The following is a 27,511-nucleotide window of genomic DNA, read 5'->3' on the forward strand; positions in this document are numbered from 1 at the left end:
TCATTTTTAACCTCACAAGTTAAGCACTAGAATAGTTCTAGATGATTCAGCAGTCAATTTGCCTTTCCTTCTGGCATATGCTCAAGCTGGAGCCCACTAGGAAATTTGCCATAAGGAGAGCCTCAGTGCACAAGTCAACTTTAACCACACTCCTGTATCATTCATTAAAATGATCAGCTTGCAGCATTCAGTATCAATGGTTATGAATTATTCTACAAATTACAAATCAAAACATATAGTTTACTTACCTTGCGCAGCATATCTACATGAACCATCTTGAACAAGGACATTGTAAAATGGCTGATCAGGCCCATGTGGTAGATTATGAACTCCCATTGTTCTCATCCAATCCAATCCCATCATACACTTAGGATCCCATCCATATATCACACAGTCATATCCATATCTAAATTAAAACAATACAGGAATATTTAAAACAAGCAGATTGAAAAAAAATTCATAGCCATCAGGAATCTAGACCTCATTGATTATCATTCTGCATGTCCTAGAATTTACAGGATAAAAAATGCAAGTTGCAAAAATCAACAAAGTAGCATGTGTGGCAGATGCGACAGACATAAAAAGCCTATTGGAAGCAAGGACAACAGGGAATGCACAAGGTTTACAATGACTTACACATATATACAAGAAAACAACGATAATCATAAGGGAATTAATGTACCAATTTGACAGGGGAAGAGTTCAGAGAAGTTACCAAGCAGAAGAACATAAAATAGGAGTAGACTACATGGCTCTTCAAGCTTGCCCCAACATTCAATATGATTCTAGCTGATCTTCCCCAGTCCTCAACACCTCTTCAGCACCTGTTCCCCATAATCCTGAATTCCCCTTTCAAAAGTCTACCTAGCTCTTCTTCAATACCTCCAATGATTTAGCCTTCACAGCTCTCCAGGGTAGAGAAGTCCAGTGATTTACCACCGTCTGGAAAGAGAAATTCCAATGCACCTCAGTTTTAAATGACTGTCCCTTATTTTGTAACAATGTCCCCTTGTTCAAGACCCTCTCACTAATGGGGAATTCTCACAATCTACCGTGTCCAGCCCCCTTAGAATCTTGTGTTTTAATAAGATCACCATTCTTCTAAACTCCAGAGAGCACAGATCCAACTTCTTTAGGTGCTCCTTATAAGAAAATTCTCTCATCCCACGAATTAGCCTAGTGAATCCCTTTTGGACTGCCTCCAATGATAGTATATCCTTTCTTAAATAAGGACAACTGTAGTTTTAGTTGTGAGGAATTGCTACTCTTGATAAAACTTCTACTGGCCTGGAATGAGCATTTTCCATGCACCTCTCGATCAAACCAGGACCAAGGTGACCTCATGCATGTCAATGCTTCAACTGTGCTCTACAATAGAGATGAAAGATCAATGCCATCTCTATCAAACAGGGAACTTCAGTGCAGGAGTTGGAGTAAATCATGAAACAACCCCCACCTGCTCCAAATATCAGAGCGAGACAAATATGATTAAAAATGGACACAAACTGTTTTAGCTATGTTGCTATCACAAACAGAGTGTAAGTAATGCCTACTTACAAAATAAAAATTTACCATCCATGGTCAGGATATTGACAACAGATGGATCCAATTACTAGATGCAATTCTATTAATAGCACAGCTACCACAGCTATGTGATATCATGCCTTGGTGTGTACCATGGTTGGGATGCAATCCTTGAAGGCTTTCTATTCAAAGCAGAAAGACTGCCCCCACTTTATTGTCAGCCATACTGCTGACTAAGATAAGGTGCCAGAGAACAAGTGCTCTGCAGCATTCTCATCTAAAGTCCAGAGGTAAACTGGAATACAACTCATAATATCATTTACAACACTGCACTTTTGATACATACGAAGTAAGAATTGAAAGTTATTGATTTGTTCAGGGCCAGCATCGCTAGAATGGAAACAGACATTGAAACCAAGAAATCTACCCTCATCAATTGCAAAATGAGAAAACTGAATACATTAAGAGCTGCTCAGAACATCCAATACACTGCTAACAACTACTGAGTACAGCTGTCAGGGAATCCTGATGTCCTCCAATACAAGGAATACTAGGTGCATATATGACAAGATCAAAAAGGCATGTAGCCAGAAACAAGATGTCAAGCATCCTGTCAAGCTTTGGGAGGACATTAACTTGAAGGAGATGCTGGGAACCGTGAACAAAGAAACAGTGATGGAAGGTCACATGAGCAACACCTAGTCAGTCTCAATGTGAGAAAATAAGAGTTGCACCCACACACAGCTGACCCTGGGCACAGAACAAGAATGTTTTGGGAAATGACATTTTGTGAAAGGGGTCAGCCTGATGAATTAAAGTACAGGCACCCTTACAATTAAAGAACTACCTGACCTGATGAGAAAGCAAATGTGCCTCATTTACCTCATGCTGGGGAGTCAATTGTGTTGAATGACCAAACTTGATGGGGCCCAAGTCAAAGTTAAAGATGGTAAAAGAGGAAAAGAAATAGGTGTCTTGTTTGTCCAGTCCTTGAATGAATGACAGCTGGAATGATTGACTTCAGAGTCAGGAGGGTCCTGGACAGGGGCAAGAACAAGAAAATTGTATAAAATGGCTGTCTGAGATATCAGGACCAACAACCCTGGGAACAATCATTGCAGAAGGAGGACACCAAACTTGGAACTCAAAGAGTACTACCCCCGTGAGAGCAAGCCTAACCAGTTCATTTCACACAGGTAGTAAAGTCCAAGGCACGAGTCTCTGATTTACCACAAGTAGTGATAAATTGGAACAGTAAATTTAATCTGAAGTTTTTAAGGAGTCAGTGGTACACATGCCTGCTGAAGTAACTCGAGTGCTAATCAAAATCAAGTAGTATTAAACCATGGTTTAGAGTCTCTTTGTTCAACATGTCAGTTGATACCCTACAGAGGTAACAGGCAACAGGTCCACAAGCAAAGAAAACACCCAGTTTCCTTTTTTGTTTGAGGAGCACAGGAAGTCATGACTAATTAGCACAGGAAGCTGATGTTCCTGCAGTATTCACTTGAACTTCTCTGTTGGAGGACTTGGTGGAGGTGGTTGGGGGGTGGCTGGGGGGGGGGATGGTATGACTGTGCACCAGAAGGCAGAAGATTATAACCTTGAATAGGAACAATGGCAAACAAAGTGCTTGCAAAATGAATCGAGTATCGATGGAAAAATATTTGTGAGAGTTGGTATGCCAAAATGCAGGCCTTAAGTAAATGCATTAACCCAGAATCCCAGAGTGGTTTTAGAACAGATAAAATTACTATTAATATGATATTATCAGTTAGATATGAGAAGTGCCATTATACATTGCCTCCACAGACCTCAAAGGCATTCCATTCTGCGAGCAGGAGGTTTAAATAAGCTATGGAATACTAGTTCCTTGCCAAAGCTGCTTAATGTGATCCATTCCTTTCAAAACAACATGACAAGCAAGATTAGCAATGAACAGGCAACATCAGAATCCTTCAAAATCCACAGTGGAGTCAAACAGGGTTGCATTCTAGCAATAATGTCATTTGGCATGTTCTTCTCTTTGTTTGGCTCATCCAGAGGATGTCTATTCACACCCCAGGATATCAGAAGGCAAAGATCATGACCTTGCGCAAGAATAATGGCAACCAAAGTGTTGACATCGAGAGGCAAGACAAAAAAAGTGTACCGGGTTCTCATCAGGGAGCTGCTCTATGCTGACATGTAATACCAGCATTCAAAACAGAGGATAACAATCAGCAGCTAATGGACACACTCTCATACCTGTAGAAAGAGACCCAAATCCAAAGGAAAGGAAGTTTGTCAGTTATTGTAATTTTCAAGGAGATTAAAGAAATGGGTGAGTAGCTACACAAGGGATGAAAAATTTAAATTTCAATGTGTCATCGTAAACAGAATGATGGGAAAAACAGGATGATGGACAATAAAGATTTGGCACAGAATAGGACACAGATAGCAAAGTTTCTGCTGAATTTACAATTGGATCAGACAGTGGGATTAGCAAAGCATGCTGGAGTAAGCCATTCTACAAACAACAGCAGCATTATCAATTTTATAAGCAGCTGGTATAAGGCAGAGGTGTAATAGCATGGGGTTAAACAGAACGTTGCCTGCAAGCATTTCAATTATCCCCAACAAAGGCCAGCGAGGGTAATGGAGAATGAAGGATTTTATGGCAAGGGGAAAAGACAATAGCTTCAGTCTTCACGATGTTTAGCTAAAAGTATGCCATTTTCTACTGTCCAATCTGCAACAGGACCTTGGATGGAAACCATAGATTTGCCATGCTAAGCCATACAGATCTGTGGGAACAACATCACTTCCAATTGGCACCAAATTTAGATGTCTTCAAGGAAATTAAAGCTCCAGGACTTGAGCTGAGATTTAATTGCATTTTTAAAAAAAAGTCATTCATACATCAACCAAGAGTTAAAAAAAAATATTACATTGTGACAAATGACTTTCTCCATGCTGTCCCCAGATTGGTTTTATTTTAAGTTGTTATAAAAGGTTCAGTATTCATAGGTACCATGCTCTCCAACCACTATAATTTTGGACATTCACCCTTGTCAAATTGCTCTCTGCTAGCAATGCAGAATTCTTTTTTCAGCTAGCTTTCCATATACACTTCTAACAACAATTTCTCAGTTGCTTCTTTGGCTTCAGTGGATACCTTGGATCAGTGTTCTCTAGTTACCAACCCTTCAGATTGTTGACTCAGCCCTACTTTCACACCCAATCCCCAAAGTCAATCAGTCCCAGCCTCGAATGGACTCAAATACTAACACACACAGTTTTCAGGGTACAGAATTTCAAATGTTCATTTGCTTTGAGAGAAGATTTTTTCATCTGTCTTTAGTAGCTGAACCTTATGACTACAACGTAATATTCCTACATTCTGGTTACAAAATCATGCACATACTTCTGAACATCAAACAAAGTTTCTCACTTAAAAAATGTTTTTATAATTTCCCTCCCAAAATGAACCACCTCATATTTCTCCATATGAGATTCTATTTGCTATCTTCTTATCCACATTCCTTTGCATTCTTTGTACATCCTCCCCACAACTTATTTCCCAACTAGCTTTCACTGTCAGCAAAGACTGACATACAGTATTGTACTGCTGAGTCATCAACACAGGAAGTAAACAGCCTAAGCCCCAGCAGTGATCTTTTTGATGTCAACAAGTAACAGCATGCCAACCCGAAAACAGCCTGATGTCTATTCTTTTTGCCAACTTCTCTTCATGCCATTAACCATGAGCCCTTATTTTTAAAAAAATACACAACCTTGTGGCAGCTTTTAAAATCCAAACAAAACCACATCCACAAATTTTGTCTGTTCAAATTGTCAAAGAAACCGAGATTTTTCAAAACAATACTCTAGCTGTAGTGTAACCATTACCTACCTTTTACACTTAAAGCCTCTTAATATCCCACGTTTTAAAAAAAATCAAAGATCTTCCAACTTATCCAATCACCTTCAAAAATCTGTCTACATACAACCTAGTCAGCTCTTAAAATTTTATTCAATTAATCGTACTTCTATGCCCTATACTCGTAACCCTGCAGTATATTCTATATTGATAAATGACACAGAAGGAAATGCATTCTAGTAATATATCTGTGATTAAAGGACAAAGAAAACACACTAGAACAAATAATATTATAATGGTAGAAAAGGTCTTCTGGAATCTGGTAAGGATGCAAGAAATGCTGCACTTTTCAGTTCCATAGTAGATCTGATGATCTGTTTAATTGAAGGAAGTGAAACTTATGTAATTTTTTTTTAAAAAATCACAGATTTTCCTGCTAGAAACTTTTATTTTAAAGGTGATTTTAAAGATTAACTGCATTCTCAGTAGTTAAACAAACCTGGTGGCTGCCAAAACATGATAGATTTGTGGTCTAATTGAGTAGAAAATATGTTTGGAAAAAACACTGAGCATTGTTATAATCTTGTTTGTGTCAGAACTATACATGGATTGAAGTAGAAGAAAGGGACTTTCAGTTAAAATCATTTTTAAATGACATTTATCAATCATGGTAGATGCGAGCTGTGTAGATGACTGCATGTAACATGTACATTGACCAATAATTTATATTAACACCTTTTCTAGATATTTGTAGTGCATTCCCACAGAGCATCTCCTGTCCCCAGGTGCCAGAGGGTACTTGTTAATGATCATGCACTGCAACAGACTAATGAAGAGGTTGCCAGGATGTTAATCAGTTGTTTTATGCTGGAAGATTTGATTTGGAAACAGCAAGGCTGCAACCACTGTAAACCATGTTTAGTTCATTCAGTAAAAAAATATTGATTGATAAAGACTTAACTAGTGTCAACTATTAAATTTATTTTTTCAATTATATGGATATAGGAATTCAGCAGAGTACAAATTATTGCATTAGCTTTATTTCACACACTACTGCTACCCGGTCATTGCCCATGATCTCCGTCCACCTGACTGGATGTGAAGGGCTGAACTTACTATCCTTAATACCCAGGAGGCATCTGACATAGAGTCCAACAGCATCCTGATAGTCTTTGATGGCCTCAGTACCTGCCAAATGCTGTCAAAGAACTTGTGTTTCTAAAATATCTCTAAGATGTCAGAGACATTTACAAAGTATTAATAAATGTAGTTGACTGAAATCAAATTAAAAACACACTATAATGCCAAAAAAATTAAATATTGCAAAATAGGTTAAAAATTGACCTTCAGAACTGTCATCTGCAGCCAGCAAAATTCAGCCCAATTAATTCAGATGAAAATGATGATTGGTCAATTGGTTCTGAATGTGTGATTGAACAGGTTAGGAGAGATGAATTCCTGGAATATAAAGATACTTCTGGATAAAATATTAACATGTTACTCATTAATACAGGGCACAATGAGTGAATAATGTTTTATTCTGCCTATATATCATGGCAAAAATAAAACAGGAAAGATACAATTCTATAAACTCTCACTTACATCCAAGTTTTAAAAAAATATTTGCTCATCTTAGCAGTCCCTCTCTTCAGATGCTGTTTGACTTGCTGAGTAGTTCCAGCAGTTTGTTTATATTTAAGAAAGATAACTTATATTTTTATTCCAAGTGTTGATGTAATTATCAATCCAATCTATCCCCAAACCCAGTTTTTACCCAGAGGTCAGAGACGGTAAAGAAAGTTTAAAAACAACTTTTAGCATTTGCTCGGCCGATTATCAGCATCAATTTTTTAAAAAAGCAATAAAGATAATAGGAATTTTTTTTGCTGCATAGGACTATTAATTTGAGGTTCTATTTTGTCAGCACTGAAAACACATAATTTGGCATTAATAACTTCAGCACAACTACTATTTATAATCACACCACAAACCTCTAGGTTTAAAAAGAGTAATCTAGACACATCTGAAATGCAGTGAAAGCAGCAAATCAAAATCACCTTTTGTGCTTCATAGTGAGTCCCACCGAAAACTCTATTTTTTTGTGCTTCTCCTCTGTATGCCGTTTCACTTGAACTTCAGCTGTTTGGTTCTTGCGTGCAATTTGCTCCAAGGTTAGCTGAACCAAGTGTCCCACTACACCATGCTGCAAGGGATCCACTGCCTGTATGTGCTGAAGAATGTCCAATACCTATGTAAAGGACAGCAGTTCAATACAGTGAGTTTATTGATACTCTTAAAAAGTCCTACAAAATCACAGAGATCCAAATATAGCACGTGGTAAAATGTCCGGCAGCTTAAACCATGGATACTTACAAATTCCGAACCACAAATAGCGTTCCATGTACCAGGCCCTCTCTCAGATCTAAACAGCTTTGCAACAGGCTAACTGGATCTCATCCTGGTGCTTTACAATATGGCTGCACTTGTTCTGAATGTACTTATGATGTGGCTTCAGAGAATTATACAGCACAAGATGTCAATCAGCACATCATACCTGCTCTCAAAGAACCACCAGTTAATCCCACTCACTTACTCTTTCCCCATGGCCTTGCATATTTTGAGTTCCAGCTCTATTTACAGATGTAAATGGAATAAATGTTACTTGCCATTTATCAGTCTATGGCTGAGTGTTGTCAAGACGTGGCTGCATGCAGGCAAGGGCAGCTTCATTTGTTGGAATTGCAAATGGAATTGAACACTCTGCAAATCACTGAATGTCGCCACTTCTGATCTTATGATGGATGGAAGGTTATTGCTGAGGCAGCTGAAAATGACTGGGCCTAGGATACCCCCTGAAGAACTCTTGCAATGATGATTGACTTCTAATAACAATCATTGTACAAGTCATGACTACTAGTGAACTAATTTTTTCCCTTTGGTACTCACCAACTTCAGGGTGCCTTGATACCACACTTGGTCAATGCTGCCTGGATGTCAAGAGTAAATCACTCTCAACCTCTCTTATGGAATTGAACTCATTTGTTCCACATTTGGACCAAGGCTGTGATGAGATCTAGAGTCAAGTAGTCCTGCATTCCACAACCCCATCAGCAACCAGATGCAAGTCTAATTGGATCAATTACCTTTTCTGGATTGATCCCCAGATGAAAGTAAAGTCTGGCCTGAAGCATCAAGTATTGAACATCATCAGGAGCCAAGGTAAGATACAAATCAAGAGCATTCCGTAGTAGTTGGTAAGACTGGTCACTGTCCTCTCTGTAAACCATAACACAATTAATTTAGACAATGCACAACAAAACATTTCTCTATAAATGGTTCTTTACTTCTACATTTGTGTTTCTTACTTTGATGGTAAATGGCTGTTTGTTCCAGAACTTCCCAAACACATCATTGCTAATTATATACAGTCCAAAATGTTGTCAATGTTATTACAGTGCAAGGTGCACATAAGATCCCAAAACACAGCAAACAAATGCCTAGGCAAATTGTTTTTTTCCTTTTGAGTCAGGGAAAAGAGTTGACCAGAATACCAATGAAACTTGCCAACCTTCAAGTATCACCCTGGTGTCTTTTCCATTGACTCATGCAAGACGAGGCTTCAGTTTAATGCCTTATTCAATAGCAAGTGCTTTATTTATGCAGCACTCTTTGTAGTTAAAAAGAAATCTGCCAGATTATCTACACAGGTCATGGTGCATGGCTTTGGATCACTTGAGAATAAAATACTTTGCCACTACAGAAATTGGCAATAATATTTCCTACAATGCTAACAGAAATTTCATAACATAAGACGGACTGAACTAATATCCGCTCTAGTAACGTTACCTAAATTTCTCTGGAGTAATGTAGATAGATAGCGAGTCATGTTTAGCAATTCTCCAAACATTTAAACAAGTAGAGACAGGAATCAGTCATTATTTTCTAAACACCTTCAAGACTTTAAAATAACTGCAGTATTTTAGAGTTAAAATAATTAAATATTGTTCAGACTTAAAATGATTTGTTTAAAGGGACCTTATTCATTCCTGATAATCTACCATAAATCTTAGATATTGAAGCATCATGAAAGGCTTCAAATTAAAAATTACATCTAAAATTCTTATCAGGACTTATAGGGAAGGTATGTACTTGAGATTGGGAGAAAATCTCTAATTTACAAATATCGAAAAGAGTTTTTGGCAAATTAGTGGTTTCGAAAGTGGTTTCAAAACGCTTGGGAACGTGATCTGCAGATTTCAATTTCTGAGGAAACTTGGAATCAAATTTTTAAACTGGTTAATACTTCATCATTATGTGCACGTCACTCCCTCCTTCAATTTAAAGTGGTCCATAGAGTTCACCTGTCCAAAGACAAGTTATTGCATTTCTATTCAGATATATCTCCTTATTGTGACAAATGCAATAATCCACATGTTTTGGTCATGTCCGAGTTTTTTAAAAATTCTGGATAGAGGTATTTCAAACTTTTTCCATACTTTTTAAAATAAATTTTAAGCCAAATCCTTTAACTGCATTATTTGGGATTGTTGGAGAAAAAGATATAATTCTGGAGACTTCTGACTTACACATATTGGCCTTCATTTCTCTTATAGCCAGGAGGGCTGTATTGCTTAAATGGAAGGAAACTATTTCCCCTACTCATGCTCAATGGTTACGGGATGTTATGTCATATCTAAATTTAGAGAAGATCCGTTGCTCTATTCCTGGATCTATTCTGAACTTTCAAATATTATGGGGACCTTTTTTGAACTACTTTCTAAACCACTGATTTGGTGCTAAATGCAGATATTGGCCAATACTACTATGTTTTTTAGGATGTTACTAAACAGCTTTGGTTTTGGTAGTGGGGTTAGATTTTTTTTATAATAAAATTATTCCAACTTATCAACATCAATTGATTTTTTTTGTTTATCAATATGAAGCATTGTAATTTCTTGTGTGACTCAATATAATCTATTTTGTAACATTTTCTTTTTTTCCTTTGTTTCATGCATTTTGTACTTCTTATTTGAAATCAATAAAAATATTGACAGACAGATTTAAAATGATGTGATTTGCATTTTGAAGCCATCCTTTCTTTCTCTGCCTCCATGATTTCATAACCAATAAGCCTGTTCAAAACCATACAAGTCCTACATCCCTATAGACCAGCAGACCTCCTCCTCCAAAACAACTTCCACTATTATTTTTGTAGTGAAATCAGGAATCATACAAGAGTAGCAAAGCTGAAATATGCTATTTGATTTCCTAGTGATTAGTCGCCAGCATGAATAATCCATTATTTTTTTTAAGTGAAAATATGGTTCTGGACAAATGACACCCAATTATTAGGAAATGCTTGGGGTATATCCATTCACTTCTTACCTCTTTCCCAGGTGGAATAGGTTTGTTACCATACGGAAAAGCACATCCTTTATAGTTACAGAACTGTAAAAATTAGCTGCAACTTTCTGACCAATCAGATGTTCACATTCCTTTGCTGTGCATCGTTTCCCATTGTCAAAAGCATCAATGTAAATGTAGTCCAACATATCAGTACTCCTAAGAAAAAGAGAATATAAGAAGATTCAATTACAGACATGCTAACCCAGAAATACAGAAAGGGTTACATAACGGCAAATCATTTAACAGTAAGAAAGGAATCAAAATAATTGGCCAATTTCTGGGGGAAGTCCTTGTCTTTTGTAACAAACTAAAAAATTAACCATCTTGGACAAGTTTTATTAAGAGCCCCTGCATTGCAAAAGGATGACAATCCCATGAGGGTGTGCTCAATTCATCTGGTAATTTTGTTTACTACATTTATTCAAGACATTGTGCTCAATTTTAAAAGTGGGGAAGGTTCAAAAGCCTCATTATCAAAATATACAACTATACATTAGTTCAACTTCAAAAGTGTTACCAAAATACTACCAGCTCTTCTCCTGTCCCACCAGGTGCCCAAATATCCTTGACCATTGCTACACAAACAAAGACGCCAACCGATCCATCCCCACCCATACTTTGGTAAGTCAGACCACCAAGCTGTGCTCCTTCTCTCTGCGTACAAACAGAAACTGAAACACGAGGATCCAGTACAGAAAGTTGTACAGTGCTGGTCTGAGGAAATAGATGAGCTTCTACTGCTGGTAGACTGGTCCACATTCAAAGACTCAGCAGTCAATCTAATTGAGTACGTCACAACCATCACAGACTTTATCAGCAAGTGTGAAGAGGACTGTGTACCAAAAGAGGTCAATCTGGGTGTTCCAAGACCAGAAACTATGGTTGAATCGAGAGATCCACTCCCTACTGAAGTCCAGGTCTGCGGTGTTCAAGTTGGATGATCCTGGCCTATACAAGAAATCGAGGTACAACCTTCGTAAAGCTATCAGAGATGCCAGGGGACAATACCAGTCCAAAAATCAAGTCCCAGACCAGCTGTCAGTTGTGTCAGGGCTTACGTGCTATAATGGGCTACAAAACAAAGTCAGGCAGCATCACCAACAACAGACATCCCTCCCCGATGAGCTTAACACATTCTATGCACGCTTTGAACAGAAGGGAGATGTAATGTTACCACCTGCCCTGACAGCATCCAACACACCTGTAACCCACAGTCACCGTTGCAGACGCAAGATCAGTCTTCCTGAGAGTGAACCCACGGAAAGCATCTGGCCTGGATGAAGTCCCCAGCTGTGTCCTTAGATCCTGTGCAGATCAGCTGGCAGGGGTATTTGCATACATTTTTAACCTCTTCCTACTTCAATCCGAGGTTCCCATCTGCTTCAAGACGACCACCATCATCCCGGTACCAAAAACAATAATAAGGTAACATGCCTTAATGACTATTGCCTGGTGGCTCTGACAACCACCATCATGAAGTGCTTCCAGAGGCTGGTCATAGCACGCATTAACTCCAGCCTCCCAGACAACCTCGACCCACTGTAATTCACCTACCACTGAAACAGGTCCACAGCAGACGCCATCTTCCTGGCCCTACACCCATGTCTGGAGTATCTGGATAACAGACACCTACATCACACTACCAATTATTGACTACAGCTCTGCCTTCAATACGAATTTCCAAGCAAACTCATCTCCAAACTCCTAGGCCTGTGACTTAACATCTCCCTTTGCAACTGGATCCTTGACTTTCTGACCAGACCGCAATGAAGCTAGGCAGCAACACTTCCGCCATGATCATCCTCAACAATGGTGCCCCACAAGGTTGTGTTCTCAACCCCCTTCTTTACTCCCTATACTCTCAAAGCCGTGTGGCCTGCTCTAACTTCATCTATAAGTTTGCAGATGACACCACCATAGTGGACTGTATCTCAAATAATGATGAGTTGGAGTACAGGAAGGAGATAGAGGGCCTGGTGGCATGGTGTCATGACAACAACCTTTCCCTCAATGTCAGCAAAAGAGCTGGTCATCGACTTCAGGAAGCAGGGCGGTGTACAAGCCCGTTTACATCTGAGGTGGAGATGGTTGAGAGCTTAAAGTTCTTAGGAGTGAACATCACCAATAGTTTGTCCTGGTCCAACCACGTAGACACCACTGCCAAGAGAATGCATCAGCACCTCTACTTTCTCAGGAGGCTAAGGAAATTCAACATGTACCTGTTGACCCTAACTAATTTTTATCGATGCACCACAGAAAGCATCCTATGCAGATGTATCACAGCTTGGTATGCAACTGCTCTGCCCAAGACTGCAAGAAGCTGCAGAGAGTTGTGGACACAGCTCAGCATATCATGAAAACCAGCCTTCCCACCAGGGACTCTGTCTACACTTCATGCTGCCTCGGAAAAGCAGCCAGCATAATCAAAGACCCCACCCACCCTGGACATTCTCTTTTCATCTCTCCCATCAGGCAGAAGATACAAAAGCTTGAAAGCACATATCACCAGGCTCGAGGACAGCTTCTATTCTGCTGTTATAAGACTACAGAACAGACCTCTTGAATGACAGGATGGACTCTGACCTCACAATCTACCTCATCATGGCTTTGCACCTTGTCTGCCTGCATTGCACTTTCTCTGTAACTGTAACACAATGTTCTGCATTCTGTTATTACTTTTCCCCTGTACTACCTCAATGTACTGATGTGGTGAAATGTCTGTACGCAAAACAAGATTTTTCACTGTACCTCTGTACATATGACAATAATAAATCAATTTCCTATTAAAGCATTATCAGACAAAAATGGATGCCAAACTACAGGAGGAAATTAGAAGTGACATGGCATTTAAGGCCATTTCTTCAGGACAGAAATGAAAAGTAGACTGCTTACAGAGGTAATTCCCGATTGCAGAGCTTGAATGTCTTAGGATTTGAGGAGCAATTGATTGAGGATGCTTCAAAAGCCAGAATGAGAGTGCTGATGGAGGATGTTAGCTTCTTCTATAATAAAACAAATGAAATCAAATCATGCTTCAAAAACAATTAGACATTATTACCCTTCAGGTTTCTGGCACCATCTTAAGAGAAAGTGACCAGGAAAGCTGACTGGCTCCAGTCGTACACCCAGGTTCTTGCCGATCGTTGAATATATCACGCAAAGTGTGATGGGAATTCCTTTTTTTTGTCCAAGGACCTTGATGCAGAAATAAACAGAAATAAGTGTTTACTTCACAAATATACATTTTGATTTATCACAATTAGACAAAGCTTCATCTTAAATGTCATAGACCTGGTGTATGTAGGAATTCATGGGATTGTAATAATCATCTTCATTCCCTTTAAATTTCAGTTGCTTGTATAAGACGCAGTTCATAATATCCAGAACCTGTCGCTGAAGTTCTAAATCAATAAACACGTCATCTGAAATATGAACCAAGGAAAAGTTGTACAAATCAAATTATACAAATTGTGTATCAATAGAACGATACAGAGAAACTAAGAATTCATGTTAATTTTTCATATATTAGGGCATGTATGGATTAAGAAAAATCCAGGTGCTTTACATTTCAGAGAAAATATATTCTTTTCCCATCCACCAGAGTACTTTTGTTACCAGTGGAATCCTTTCAATCCAGCTGCTCAGAAACAGATGTACACAACTGTGGTTTCCAAAAGGTTGTGTTCACAGAAATTGTTTCTAAAATGTGCAAGATTTTGGCCATGACTGTTTACATAAACCTTGTTTCTCCAAATGCAAGCCTATAGTGTGTCTGACACTGGATCCTTTAAGTCTGAGACGTGGTTAAAATTAGCCAAAGAATTGAGATTACTTTTTAAAGATAGACTCCATGGGAGGAACCAAATGTGCAATTAAATAATCTACCTCTTTCTGCAGTTATACTTGGATGAGAAGATTTTGTTAAACGCAGTACTTTTTTCACCTCTTCTGTTATATGGTTCAGCTGCAACAGAATATTCTCCAGGGAGGTGTCTGCCAAAGGATTGCAGTACTGGTCAATGAGGACAACGCCTGATAACAAGACAAATGAAACTTTAAGCTGACATTCACAATTAGACATTGTGCAATGATTATTTTAACTATAACCTACTACTAACATGGCAAGAGCCCCAAGCATAGGCTAGCTGCCTGTTCCATCATCAATGAATGGTGCATTTGAAATGACAATTTAAAATAGATACTTCACATGAAGTTGTGTTCTAGCTGCACATCTTAATAATTTCTCAAATCATCGTCCTTCTAATTGTTGAAAAAGCAAATGTATCTGCATAAACATCTGAGGAATATGGTTATTTATACAATTTTAAGAAAAATTCATTTACCTTCTATTAACCTTTGCTGTTCTGGAGGAGATGAAAGAAACTCTTTCAATTTTTCCATTATGTTCTGTTGGCGCAGAAAGCACAATATCTTCCGAGAATAATATTTCCCAGTCAGGTACTTCCTGCATTATTAAATGATATCATTTGTAAACATCCAACACTTCTTTATCTTTTAATATGCGAGAAGGAACTTAGCTTTCTTGACTAAAGTACAATTTAACATTTCTTGGTTTTTTAAAATCAGTAAAGTAATATTATTTACGCACCTTCCATCCATGTTTAGGATGGATAACAATTCATCTTCAATAAAATGAAAAGGTCCACCTAAAGCCTCAATGTCTTTAAAGCCATCAACAGGAACCTGCCAACAACAGATTTGGTTACAACCAATGCCACATGAGCGCCATCTGCTGGCAATTAGACATTTTTTAAATTGTTCAACAATTATAAACTTAAACGTAGTAATTGTTTAATTAATTTTGTTCTGTACCCATTCACAGATAAGCACTATTACTGCAGACAATATGGTTATTGGTAGCATGTGCTCTTGATGCATATTTTCAGCAAAGTAGTTTCCTCTAGATAAATTATATTGCTCAGTTACAACACACAAAAAATGCTAGAAGAACTCAGCAGGTCAGGCAGCATCTATGGACGGAAATGAACAGTCAACACTTTGGCACAAGACCCTTCCAGCATCTGCAGTCTTTCTTGCTCCATATTGCTCAGTTACATGTTCAGATTATTTTCTGTTTACATGACCATTACCTTATTTCTATAAACAGATAATTTATAATTCAAAATGGCCTCAACCCTAGAGAAAGCATAATGTATTAAGGTATACACTGATGTAAGCACTTACAATTATTCCAAAACATTTTGGTACACGTTTAATGAGATTTAAATTTTAATTTTGACCATACCTATCAGATGTATCATCATGCAAGACACAACTGTCCCATGAAGCTATTTAAGAATGTTTCAACCTTGTTGAAATTCTTTTTAGTTACCTTAGAAAGCTGGTGTCATGAACTTTCTGTTCCAAGTAATTAAAATGGTGATGTTGAAGCAACAAGGAATTGACTGATTTCCATCAAGATTAAAATGAATATTTACAATTCTTTAAACATATTATAATTTGTGACACAGTTACAAGATGGATTTGCATGTAATGAGAGGTTACGTCTGAATAATGCTTTGGGAACATGCATCCCAAGAGCTACAGCAGCAGTTTACTTGAGATGTTAAAAATCACCATCAACAAAAGAATCCAACAGCAGATTTTCCCAGCTCAAGGTATGTATCAACTGCAATCAGTAACATTCAGCCTATTTTGCTATTACATTCAAGCGCAGGAATTGTAGGACAAATAATACTATATTTAACAACATGATATACAGCACAACCTTTCACACATTAACACACTGTTACATGCAAGGCTCAGATTCTATGTTCCATGATACAAGCTTATTCATTCATCATTACAATTCTAACCTCTTTTGTGAAAAATCGCTTTGAAAAGGAGTCCACAATTTTCCGCAATTTCCAACCAATAGTATGTCGACTCCTGTATTCTTCCCACCAGTTATGATTTCCTGTTGTACTGTAGTATTTTGTTAGTCTTGGCCACCTGCAAATTTAGAAGCATCATATATATGCATATTAATACATTTTTTGGGACTATGACTCATCCCTGGAAGACAATCCATCCAATTCTTTGCCTTGATGTGCCCTCCTGGCCAATGAAGCTGCTTGCTCCTGCATTGCCATAACTTTAAGTGCAGCATTATACATTTTCCAAGAGGCAACTGACCTCCATTCTAGCAGCACAAAGTGAAGTCATTGGAGAGGAGGAAAATAAGACTGGTTGCATGGCTTCAATATTCCACCACATCAAACTCAATTTCTGAGAAAGGGAAGACCTAATAGATATGACAAAAAGAACTTGCATTTCCACGTCTTTCACAACCACAGTATACTGTAAATCGCTTCACAACCACAAAGTACTTTTGGTGCAGTTACTGTTAAAATGCAAACAACACTATAATCAATTTGCACACAATCTCTCACAAACATCAATATTCAATAGATAATTAGTTTTAGTAATGTTATTAGGAGAGATAAGTATTCAATAGACACTGAGAACTAGCCTTCTCCAAAGTTGTGCTGGGGATTCTTTTATATTGACCTTGAAGGAAAAAGAGTACCTTCCAGCAACATAGCACTCCTTCAGTCTACTGCTCTGAAGTATTGCAAGGGCACTTTGTTTAAGTTTCTAAGTTCAACTTGAAAAGACAATCATTGAGTGCTGCCATTGAGCTACAGCTGATTTAACTGACCAAAAAGCACACACCCTTGTTTTAAGCTATTGTGATAAATGTGCTCACATTCAAGTGGAATATTCAGCTACTCCTGACCCCACTATCAGTTGTGTTTTGTTCATCATCCAAGTCACTACATAATATTAATTCCTTCTTCCTGTCTTGGTCTTTCTCTGACACTTGAGGCCTTGCCTCTGCATCGCTGTGAACAACTCTGGGATATGTGCAGAAGCTGCCCAGCATAATTAATTTCCTTCCTGATGAAGGGCGTCGCCTAACTCTTGAACTAAATTGACAAGTTAGAACATGGCTGATGATGAGTAACGTGCCAGGAATCTACCTCCTGTATTTAATGTGAGTAAAGATCATCCGTGAAGATAATAATCCTCAGTGATTGCTTGAAATATTGAGCAATTCAGTACCAATGATACCAATTTGGTTATTTCACTCAGCAATTGGCATCAGGAACAGGGATGTGCTGTTCCAGTGGGTGTGGTTATCTAAAGTTGTGATGCAGGCAGTGGCATCAGTAAAGTGGGCCTTGTAGTGATAGGAATTTGCATCTCATTTTGGCATGTAAATACTCGAGGGTAATGCAGACAAAATATGGTTTCATCTTCCAATGACATTATGTGCCCATTTTCGTTTTGCCACTCCAACTACAAGAAACTGACAAATAGAAAAAAAATGGGTAAAATTATCTACAATTAGTCCCCCACACTATTACCAAAGCATTATTTTTAAAAATCCTCTTTAGATAATGCTGAGAATACAACATGCAATGTGGATCACAGTGTTAAAAATGCAGACAGGACTGAACAGTTATAAGGGACGAAGAGACATTTTAAAAGTTCAGACAAGTGGACTGCTTTAGAAGAATGCAGAAATTATAATGGCTGTATTGCTAAACACATTCTTCTCCCAAATGGATGACAAACAGTTAACAGAGTTTGACCCAAAATATTAAATCTTGTTTCTCTTTCCAAAGATACTACCACATCTGCTGAGCATTTCCAGAAATTTCCATTATATTTTAATATGCGTGATTATGCCTAGCTATGTCGCCAGAGGGCAGGACAAGATTTAAAAGGGACTGGTGCTTTAAAAAGTGAAAAACAAAAATCCCTGGGAAATGGAGTCACAGACAAACTTTCTCCAATGCTATAATCTCTTATGAAACCGTATGAAATTTCTTTTTTTGAACCCAAGCCTGGGCAAAGGCTAAGGATTTAAAGAATTACTGCCTCTTCAATACGTACATTTAATATCAGCCTTAAGGAAAATTAAAAGCATGGGTTGGAACCTTAAATTACTTGCTCAAGAAAAAAAAACAGAATGTGGTTATAAAAGAGAAAAACAAAAAAAAAACACTGAACTGCTGCACTTGATTGTGAAAGCATGCTGGGAAGCTTAACTGAGTTTGTAAGTTATCACCATTTATTGCCTGCTGTGTTAGCCTTGGTTAAGCATTTTGATATAATTTGAAGGACAGCAAAGAGAGCAGTTTGTTTGATCCATGGGGAGGAAACTACAGGCAGTCTATTTTTCTACAAAGATAGATACAATATCAATCAGTGACAGTAAAGCAGCAGCACATCAAAGCAGATGTAAACAATGAATGAATGCCTCGAATATTCCAGAATTCATGATTTGACAATCGCTAACTGAATAGCACTACTATTGAGCATTGCTTTCTGTGGAAATATTGTGTTTTAGTCTCAATAAAACCAACTATTTACAGGTTCAACTCTTAATTGACCTTTAAAGTAGTAACAAGAAGTCATTCAAAATGTCAGTGCAGAGCTGTTTAAGATGATGTATTCTGTGAGAAGGACCCCCAAACCCAATTCCACTTCCTCTTTGTGCAAGCCCTTAAGTTTGGTTCCGTCTGCATTGGCCAGACTTGACGTGCAAATGTCAAGCATACATTGGTCCCAGTTGAGGTTTCCAGTGGCCTCACAAATCAGATAACTCGGGCTGTAGTCAAGCTTTTAAAATAGCAAAAATGATGGGGGGAAAATTGATCTAAAAGACAAAAAGATCAAAGCTACAGAGTAAAGAGGGAATTTTGAAACTGATAAACAGAATAAGGGGAGGGAAAGAGTTTAACAGTAAAAGTGCACAGAAAAACACTAGTAATGGAAACTTATTGACAAACACAACCCATGCAGCTCTTCAGCATTGACAAGGTCATCCATGTCCCAAACACTCAAAGCCCCACCTCGCCAACAGCTAAGGATTTATCATGGACAGAGAACCAGTCAATACATGCTGGAAGGAATACTTACTTCAAAGACTTTCTCAACCATGACTCTGTCTTGACTCTATCCCAAAACAGCCTAGTCAATGCAGCCTTGCTGCAACTCCCTTCGGAAAAGTCATCCAAAAAAAAGGCCACATTCCGATTAAAAAGCCTTGCGAGCAGACAGTATCCCTGAAGCTTGGCAGTGAAGAGCTTCAGTCAAAAAATCATAATCTCACTGCCCACATCCAAGAGCAGGATGCTATACTTGAGGACCTTAGGGCGGCTGTGATCGTACCCAACTTCAAAGTCAAGGTCGGTTTTATTTTCATATGCACAAGTACATGTATGTACAGGTCCAATGAATAACTTACAGAAAAAGGGCACAAGCTAACTTTTTTTGTGAGAGGTCTCCGTGCTGTCAGTCACAGAGAAAGTTATTGCCTGGGTCCTCATAAACTGCCTCTGTCCAGCACTCAAAGAGATACTTCCTTAATTTGCAGTTGGATTCCAACCATCTAGAGGCACAAGCAAGGTGCGTGGCCTTTACTGACCCCACTAAAGCTTTTGACTTGTCAACCAGAAGAGACTGTGGAGAATTCTCCTCAGATTCAGCTACCCACAAAAATTCACCTCCAAATTACACTTGCTTCATGATGGCACAGAGACCATGATCCTAACCAATAGATCACAACAGCATCAATCTCCATGAAGACAAGTGTCAAACAAACCTCATCACAGTCCAAACACTTCTTCCAATCTTTCTCACCAGAATGCTGCACCTCGCCTCCGAGAAGCAGCCTGCAGGAATGCAACTCATCTTCACAACTAATGGGAAACTATTCAACCTGCAGCAACTTCTTAGTACAGGTAAATGACAAAGTAATCAAAGGAGAGCAAATATGATAGTGTCATTGCCCCAATGCCTTTCTCAACTGCAAGGCTGCATCTGACCTCCAACAAACTTCCCACAGGAATGGAGCTGATCTTCAGAAACTGTTTAACCCACAGCAACTACACTTCAGAGCCAAGATCAACTCAACCTCAGCTGCAGACCACGTGTTCACACACAGTTGAAGGCCAAGCTCCAAGGCATGACCAACTCATGGACAGAGGTATGTAAAAAGATGGGACTTACAGTCAAAGTCCTTGGGATGAGGGCCCCTCTCCAATCTGCCCCCATGAACAAAACTGACCTCCAGCTACAAAGATTCACAGCAAGACCTCGAAAACCCAGAGTTCTCATATCTCGGAAATTACATCTCAACAAGGGCAGAAAGTAATAATGAAATCTGCTATCGCCTTCAATGCATCAACACAGCCTTCAATTAATTAAGGGGGATGCCTGAAGATCAGGACCTTAGATCTGGCACAGAACTCCTGCCCTCCTATTTGGTCCCCAGACCTGAACTATCTGCTGTAAGCGCTGGAAAAATACCACCAATTCTACTTCCATAAAATCCTTCAAATACACTGGAAGAATAAGCCAACCAACAACAGTACCCTTTCCCAGACCAACATTCCCAGCACTTGAGGCCCTAATTATTACCAGTGTACCACACCATTCGAATGCCGAAAACAGAGCCTAGAATAGTGTCTATAATGAGATCAGTAAGTGGACAGAAGAAAAGATTCGAGGATGTACTCAAATTCCCATTAACTCTTGGGAATCCCTGCCGCATGACAATTCGAAGTCGAAAGGAATATTCAGATCATACTGGGAACCTCAAGTCCATGCACTGGGAGCAAAGGAACCCAGCGTAAATGGTGGAAGTAGTGCAACACTTCAAAAACTATCCAACCAGCTGCAATGTCGGGCATGTCCCCACCCCATCTGTGGAAATCTTGCAGTTCCACACTGGACTCAGTCACTTCAGAATCCATAAAACTGGAGTAGAAGCTGGTCTTCCTCAATCCCAAGGAACTGACTAAAATCAGCGAAATCAAGCCAAATCAAGGAAAAATGATAGAAATTTAAAATTAATTATGTCATATCTGAATGCACAGCACATTCATAACAAAACTCTGTGTCTTAATGATTCTTTGATTCTGTAAAATCGAACTCACAGCACAAACAGAGATGAATTTGACCCAAGCCTATCAGAATCTGAATGTATGGTGACCAAGGTCATGAAGTATATTTCCCAGAAAACTTGACTTTTAGGATGGACAAATAAAAGAAGGTATCCTCAATAATAAAGGATGCCATAAAGTAGAGTGGAATGACCTTAGCTCAAAACTAAAGGATGTACACTCTGGATGGAGATAAGGGACAAGACAAAAATCAATGTTTGGTATGGTTTTCATTTGATCAGATCGTTATTTATTAATGGAACATCCACATCACTGAGAAGACCAGCAGTTATTGCCCACCCCTGAAAAACCATAAGAAAGTTGCTGCCTTGAAGTACTATTGCCCTGTTGCAAACATCTCCACAGGGTTATTTAATCCTTTTAGTGAAGAAGGAACAATAGATTTTCACGTTAAGATGGTGAAGTTTGTAGGAAAAGCTGCAATAGGTGCTTGTTGACATTGTCCTTCACACTGCAGGGTAGAGAGTTATCCTGAATGGTGCCATTGGAGCTGCAGGAAGAGTATTCCATCACGTACCTGACTTGTGCTGTATAAGTGGTGGCAAAGCATAGTGAAGAGAAGAAAGATGTCACCCACCACAGGATAACCAGCCTCTGACTCACTTGTGAGGTCAAGGTCACAGAACACAGAGCTGTGCGGCATAGAAACGGCCCCCTCGTCCATGCCAAACATGATGCTCATCTACACTAATCCTGAAGAAGGGTCCTGACCCAAAACGTTGACCACCTTCTTTTCTCCACAGATGCTGCCTGGCCTGAGTTCCTCCAGCATCATCATGTTTTTCATTTATACTAATCATATTGCCCGCATTAGGTCCATATTCCTCTACTTCTTTCCTGTCCTGTTTAAATGCCTTTTAAATGTTGTCCCTACCACCTCCTCTGACAGCTTGTTCCACGTAACCACCAGCCTCTGTGTGGAAAAACTTGCCCCTCAGATCTCCTTTAACTTTCTCCTCTTTCGCTTTAAACATGCTTTCTAGTTCTAGACTCCCCTATCCTGGGAAAAAGACCAATTATCTAACCTACCTATACCCCTCATAGGCTTATAAATCTCAACAAGGTCACCCCTCAGCCTCCTACACTCCAGTAAGAACAAATCCAGCCTACCCAATCTCTCCATGTAACGAAAGCCCTCCATTCCAGGCAACATCCTAGTGAATCTCTTCTGTACCCTTTTGAATACTACCACATCCTTCCTGTAGTGTGGCAACCAGAACTGTACGCAATATTCCAGATGCACAAAAAATGTTTCGTACAGCTACAACATGACATTCTAACTTTTATAGTCAATGCCTCGGCCTGTTAAGACAAGCATGCCAAATGCCTTCTTCACTACCCTATCCACCAGTGTTGCCATTCAGGGAACCATGAATTTGGACCTCAAGGTCTCTTTTAGAGGTTTTTAGACGCATGAATATGGAGGGATATGGATGATACACAGGAGGAGGACATTTTGTATAAATTAGCATCAAGATTGGCACAATGTTGTGGGCCGAATGGACTGTCCAGTGTTGTACTGTTCTGTCTCTTTGTATATCAACACTCCTAAGGTCCCTGCCATTTGCTGTATATGTCCTACAAGCTTTTGATGTCCCAAAATGTACTACCTAACACTTGTCTGAATTAAATTCCATATGCCATCAGTCCACCCAATTTACCAGCTGACCCACGTCCCTCTGTATCTTTAAATAACCTTCATGATCTAAGACTCTACCAATTTTTCATGTCAGACTCCCTACATTCTAATCCAAGTCATTTGTATATGACAAAGAACAAAAGTCACAGCACCGATCCCTACAGTACATCACTGGTTACAGACTTCCAGTCAGAAAAGCAACCCTCCACCATTACCCTCTGCCTCCTATCACCAAGCCAGTTTTGCATTCAGTTTACCAGCATGCCACAGATCCCTTGTGCCTTAACCTTCTGAATCAGCATAATCTGCTGAATCTTGTCAAAAGATTTATGTGGTTCTAGTCAATGCTAACCCCAGGATGGTGATGATGGGGTAATCAATGATGATAAATACCAAGGGTTGTTGGTTAACGTGGAAAACATTAATAACTGGACAAAGTCAGTGTATTGTGGAGGTGGTGGCTGTCATGTGATTGTAGGGGTTGTGGCTGTAACATGGCAACACTGCCCCGTGACAGCACTGCATCTAGTTGGTCGGAAGACACACCACTTCAATCAAGGTTTGGTTCCACCCCACCCATCAAGTGCACACCTGAACCATTGGCCCTTTGTCCTTGCTGGCACCGGGCCATTGGCCCTTTTGAATGAGCTGGGCTGGACCACCCAGCCATCCAGCAGTATAAAGGGTGCCACATGCTTGATTCTGTCTTTTTGTTGTCTCCAAGGGATGCTGAGGTAAGCTGTACACTGCTTAAGAGTAGTTAGTTGGAATATCCCTCTAGTATAGAGCTGATGCTTGCACTGAGTCAAGGAGGGTGGCAGGTGTCGTATTGTTTCTTCCTTGATTTGTTTGTACCCAGTTTATTGTGTGTGTGCGTGCCTCTCACCCTTGTTGCAATTTCTTCCCCCCCCCCCCCCATGTTTGTGATCACCTGTGTGTATTGCCCCTGTTATCCGGTTCTGTGTTTGTCTTTGTGAATAAATCATTTTTAACTCCAAAGACTACATCCAGAGTCCTTGCCCTTTAAGACCTTATGAACTTGTCTTACAACAGTCAGCATGGGTTTATGAAAGGGAAATCATTCCTAATAAATGTATTGGAATTGTGAGAATGTAATCAGTAGAGTAGATAAGGAGAACCATTGAATGTGGTGTGTTCTGATTTCCAAACAAGATCACACACAAGATTTTAGTGGGCAAAATTACAATACCTGGGATTGGGGGAGTCATATATTGGCATGGATTGAGAACTGGGTGACAGCCAGAGAGTTAGAATAAACTGATCCTTTTCCAGGTGGCAGGCAATGACCTGGGAATGCCATGGGGTTGGAGCTTGGGCCAGAGCTAGTCACAATTTACATCAATGATTTGGATGAGGGAACAAGTGCAGCATCTCTGAGACAGCAGACAACACTGAGCTGGAGAGGAATGTGAGCTTTGAGGAGGATGCAAAGGCTCCATTGTGATTTGAACAAACTGGGCAAGTGCACAGCAGATGTAGTTTACCGTGGGGACACGTGAGGTTATCCACTTGAGTTCTAAATAAAACAGACAGATTTGAATAGTGATGGGGAAAGGTGAAGCAAGACCTGGGTGTCCTTGTACACCAGACATTGTAAGCAGGAATTCAGATTCAGAAAGCAGTTAGGAAAACAAATGGAAAGTCCCCTGCTCCCCAGACCCACATCAATGCAAGAATGAGGATGTCTTGCTGTAGCTGTATGGGGCTTTGGTGAAACCCCTTCTGGAGTTTTGGTTTCCTTGAGTGAGGAAAGGTATACCCTCCATGACAAGAAAGATTTCCTAAACTGATTCCCAAGTTGGCATGACTGGCATATTGGTTACTGGAGTATCAGGATCAGATAGACACAGGAAGGATGGAGTGTTCAGAACCAGAGGTCACTGCTCAGGAAGTGGGGCATACCATTTAGAATCAAGATCTGGAGAAATTTTGTTACCCAGAGGTGGTGAACCTGTGGAATTCTCCACGCCGAAGGCAATGGAGTCCCAGTCGTTAGGTAGATTCAAGGATTTTTGCAAATGCTTCACAGTTGTCTTTGGCCTTGGTTGACCATGGGGACATTTCCTGGCACCTCAGTTTTGCACATGCTCAATGCTGCTCCCGGCCACAAACTTATTGAATGGCACAGCAGGAGTGAGGAGCCAAATGGCCTACTCCTAATTTTCATGATTGAGTGGTTGTATAACAAATTTCTGCTTCTATTTACATTCAATATTGTTACCTTCATTCAGACACCCAGAGCCATGGTTCTGAAGCTAAAGAGTTAAGGAAAAGGATGAGCACCTTTAAATGTGGCATTAACTGTATGAGAAATAATCACAGCTTGACCTGTGGAATGGATTCTAGGTGTAGCTACAGATAGGATATCAGTATCATAACCTAAAAATGCAAGTTGATTAATAATGATACATGGAAATATTCATTTAACTTTAGTTATTGGTTACTGGTTGAATCGATTTTTTGGCTTCCTCCCCCACAAAACCTTCTATTGCCTACTTCTTTCTTGAAATATCTTACACACCACTGCTGTAGAGCAAAGTCACCAATGGCTATGGGGAGTTAATCAAACCACTGTCAATAAAAGTCTTTTTATATATTTAAAGAAGGCAATCAATACCAAAGGTCCAAACAGTCCAATGCTACATGGTCAAAGGTCCAGTTAGAAGTGAACAATATTACAAAGGTGTTTATTTTTTTGACAGATCATCTAAACTATTGTCTATTCTTTTAAACTAAAATAAACAATTCATGCCACATTTCTGAACCTGGGTTTCTTGGCAGGGCAAATCTAAAAATCCAGCCCCAAAAATGCCAAATTTCCACCCCATCGATCCCTTTCCAAATGCCCCGCCCACCGCACACTCCAAAAAGGTCCCACAGCTACCACCATCCCCCGCACCCCAGACCCCCCCCCACCCATCTCCAACCCCTGCACCCCAAATGCCTGCACCCCGCCCCTATCCCCCCATCCCAGACACCCTCCTCCCCCTCCATCCCCCCAACCTGTACCCCGATGCCTATCCCCATCCCAGACACCCTCCTCCCCCTCCGCTCCCTCCATCCCCCCAACCTGTACCCCGATGCCTATCCCCATCCCAGACACCCTCCTCCCCCTCCATCCCCCCAACCTGTACCCGACGCCTATCCCCCATCCCAGACACCCTCCTCCCCCTCCGCTCCCTCCATCCCCCAACCTGTACCCCGACGCCCTCCTCCCCCTCCACTCCCTCCTCCCCGACCCCTCACTCACCTCTGCCTGAACTTGTGCTTCCAGACGGTGCTCCGGCCCTGACACACCTCCTGCAGCTTCCTGCACGTCAGGCAAACGCTGACCACATCCACATGACTGAGCGAAGGACAACAGAATATCTGCTCCAGCACCTCCTCGGGCAACGCCACCAGCCCGCCGCAGCCTCCTTCCCCCTCGGCCACCCCCGACACCTCCGCCTCCGCCATCTTACTTGTTTTCATGACCACCCGGCTGAGGCGACTGCCGCTTCCGGTGCGGGAAATTCAAACCCCGCTGCGGTCCCGGTGGGTGCCAGCAGCCCGCTGCGGTCCCGGTGGGTGCCAGCAGCCCGCTGCGGTCCCGGTGGGTGCCAGCAGCCCGCTGCGGTCCCGGTGGTGCCAGCTGCAGCGGTCCGCTGCGGTCCCGGTGGTGCCAGCTGCAGCGGTCCGCTGCGGTCCCGGTGGTGCCAGCTCCCGGCGGCCCGCTGCGGTCCCGGTGGGTGCCAGCTCCCGGCGGCCCGCTGCGGTCCCGGTGGGTGCCAGCTCCCGGCGGCCCGCTGCGGTCCCGGTGGGTGCCAGCTCCCGGCGGCCCGCTGCGGTCCCGGTGGGTGCCAGCTCCCGGCGGCCCGCTGCGGTCCCGGTGGGTGCCAGCTCCCGGCGGCCCGCTGCAAAAGGACAACCCCACTGCTGAAAAACCTCGAAATTGTGGAGATTAATACATTCCTCCCCAAAGAGAGTAATTTGAAATTAAATGATAGGCACTGAAGATAAACCTAACACGAGTTTCAGACATTTAAGTGATAAGATTTCTTTATTAGTCACATGTACATC

At 40.6% G+C, this 27,511-nt stretch overlaps 1 protein-coding gene across 6 annotated transcripts in view; it reads right to left on the reverse strand.

Annotated features, from left to right (window-relative positions):
* fbxo21 (F-box protein 21) overlaps positions 1-26,934 on the reverse strand; it is a 28,041-nt gene extending 1,107 nt beyond the window's left edge. The window contains exons 1-12 of one of the 6 annotated variants that reach the window (XR_007957668.1): positions 26,703-26,913; positions 16,630-16,765; positions 15,402-15,496; positions 15,136-15,257; positions 14,678-14,824; positions 14,084-14,214; positions 13,851-13,987; positions 10,772-10,948; positions 8,530-8,662; positions 7,444-7,634; positions 2,407-2,561; positions 269-406 (exon numbers count right to left, since the gene is read on the reverse strand). Coding sequence is in view for 5 of the 6 variants with exons in the window: in XM_052032197.1 (XP_051888157.1) it covers positions 249-406; positions 7,444-7,634; positions 8,530-8,662; positions 10,772-10,948; positions 13,851-13,987; positions 14,084-14,214; positions 14,678-14,824; positions 15,136-15,257; positions 15,402-15,496; positions 16,630-16,765; positions 26,703-26,923 (1,648 nt within the window). In the remaining variant the exon portion in view is untranslated. Of the gene's footprint in view, positions 1-248; positions 407-2,406; positions 2,562-6,730; positions 6,845-7,443; positions 7,635-8,529; positions 8,663-10,771; positions 10,949-13,684; positions 13,795-13,850; positions 13,988-14,083; positions 14,215-14,677; positions 14,825-15,135; positions 15,258-15,401; positions 15,497-16,629; positions 16,766-17,522; positions 17,661-26,702 lie in introns of those variants that run through there. The other 5 variants (XM_052032200.1, XM_052032201.1, XM_052032197.1 and 2 more) reach the window with 5 other exon arrangements.
* Positions 26,935-27,511: the final 577 nt, after the last annotated feature.

The sequence above is a fragment of the Pristis pectinata genome, chromosome 17, assembly GCF_009764475.1.
Source record: "Pristis pectinata isolate sPriPec2 chromosome 17, sPriPec2.1.pri, whole genome shotgun sequence".
In the NCBI taxonomy this organism is placed as follows: Eukaryota; Metazoa; Chordata; class Chondrichthyes; order Rhinopristiformes; family Pristidae; genus Pristis; species Pristis pectinata.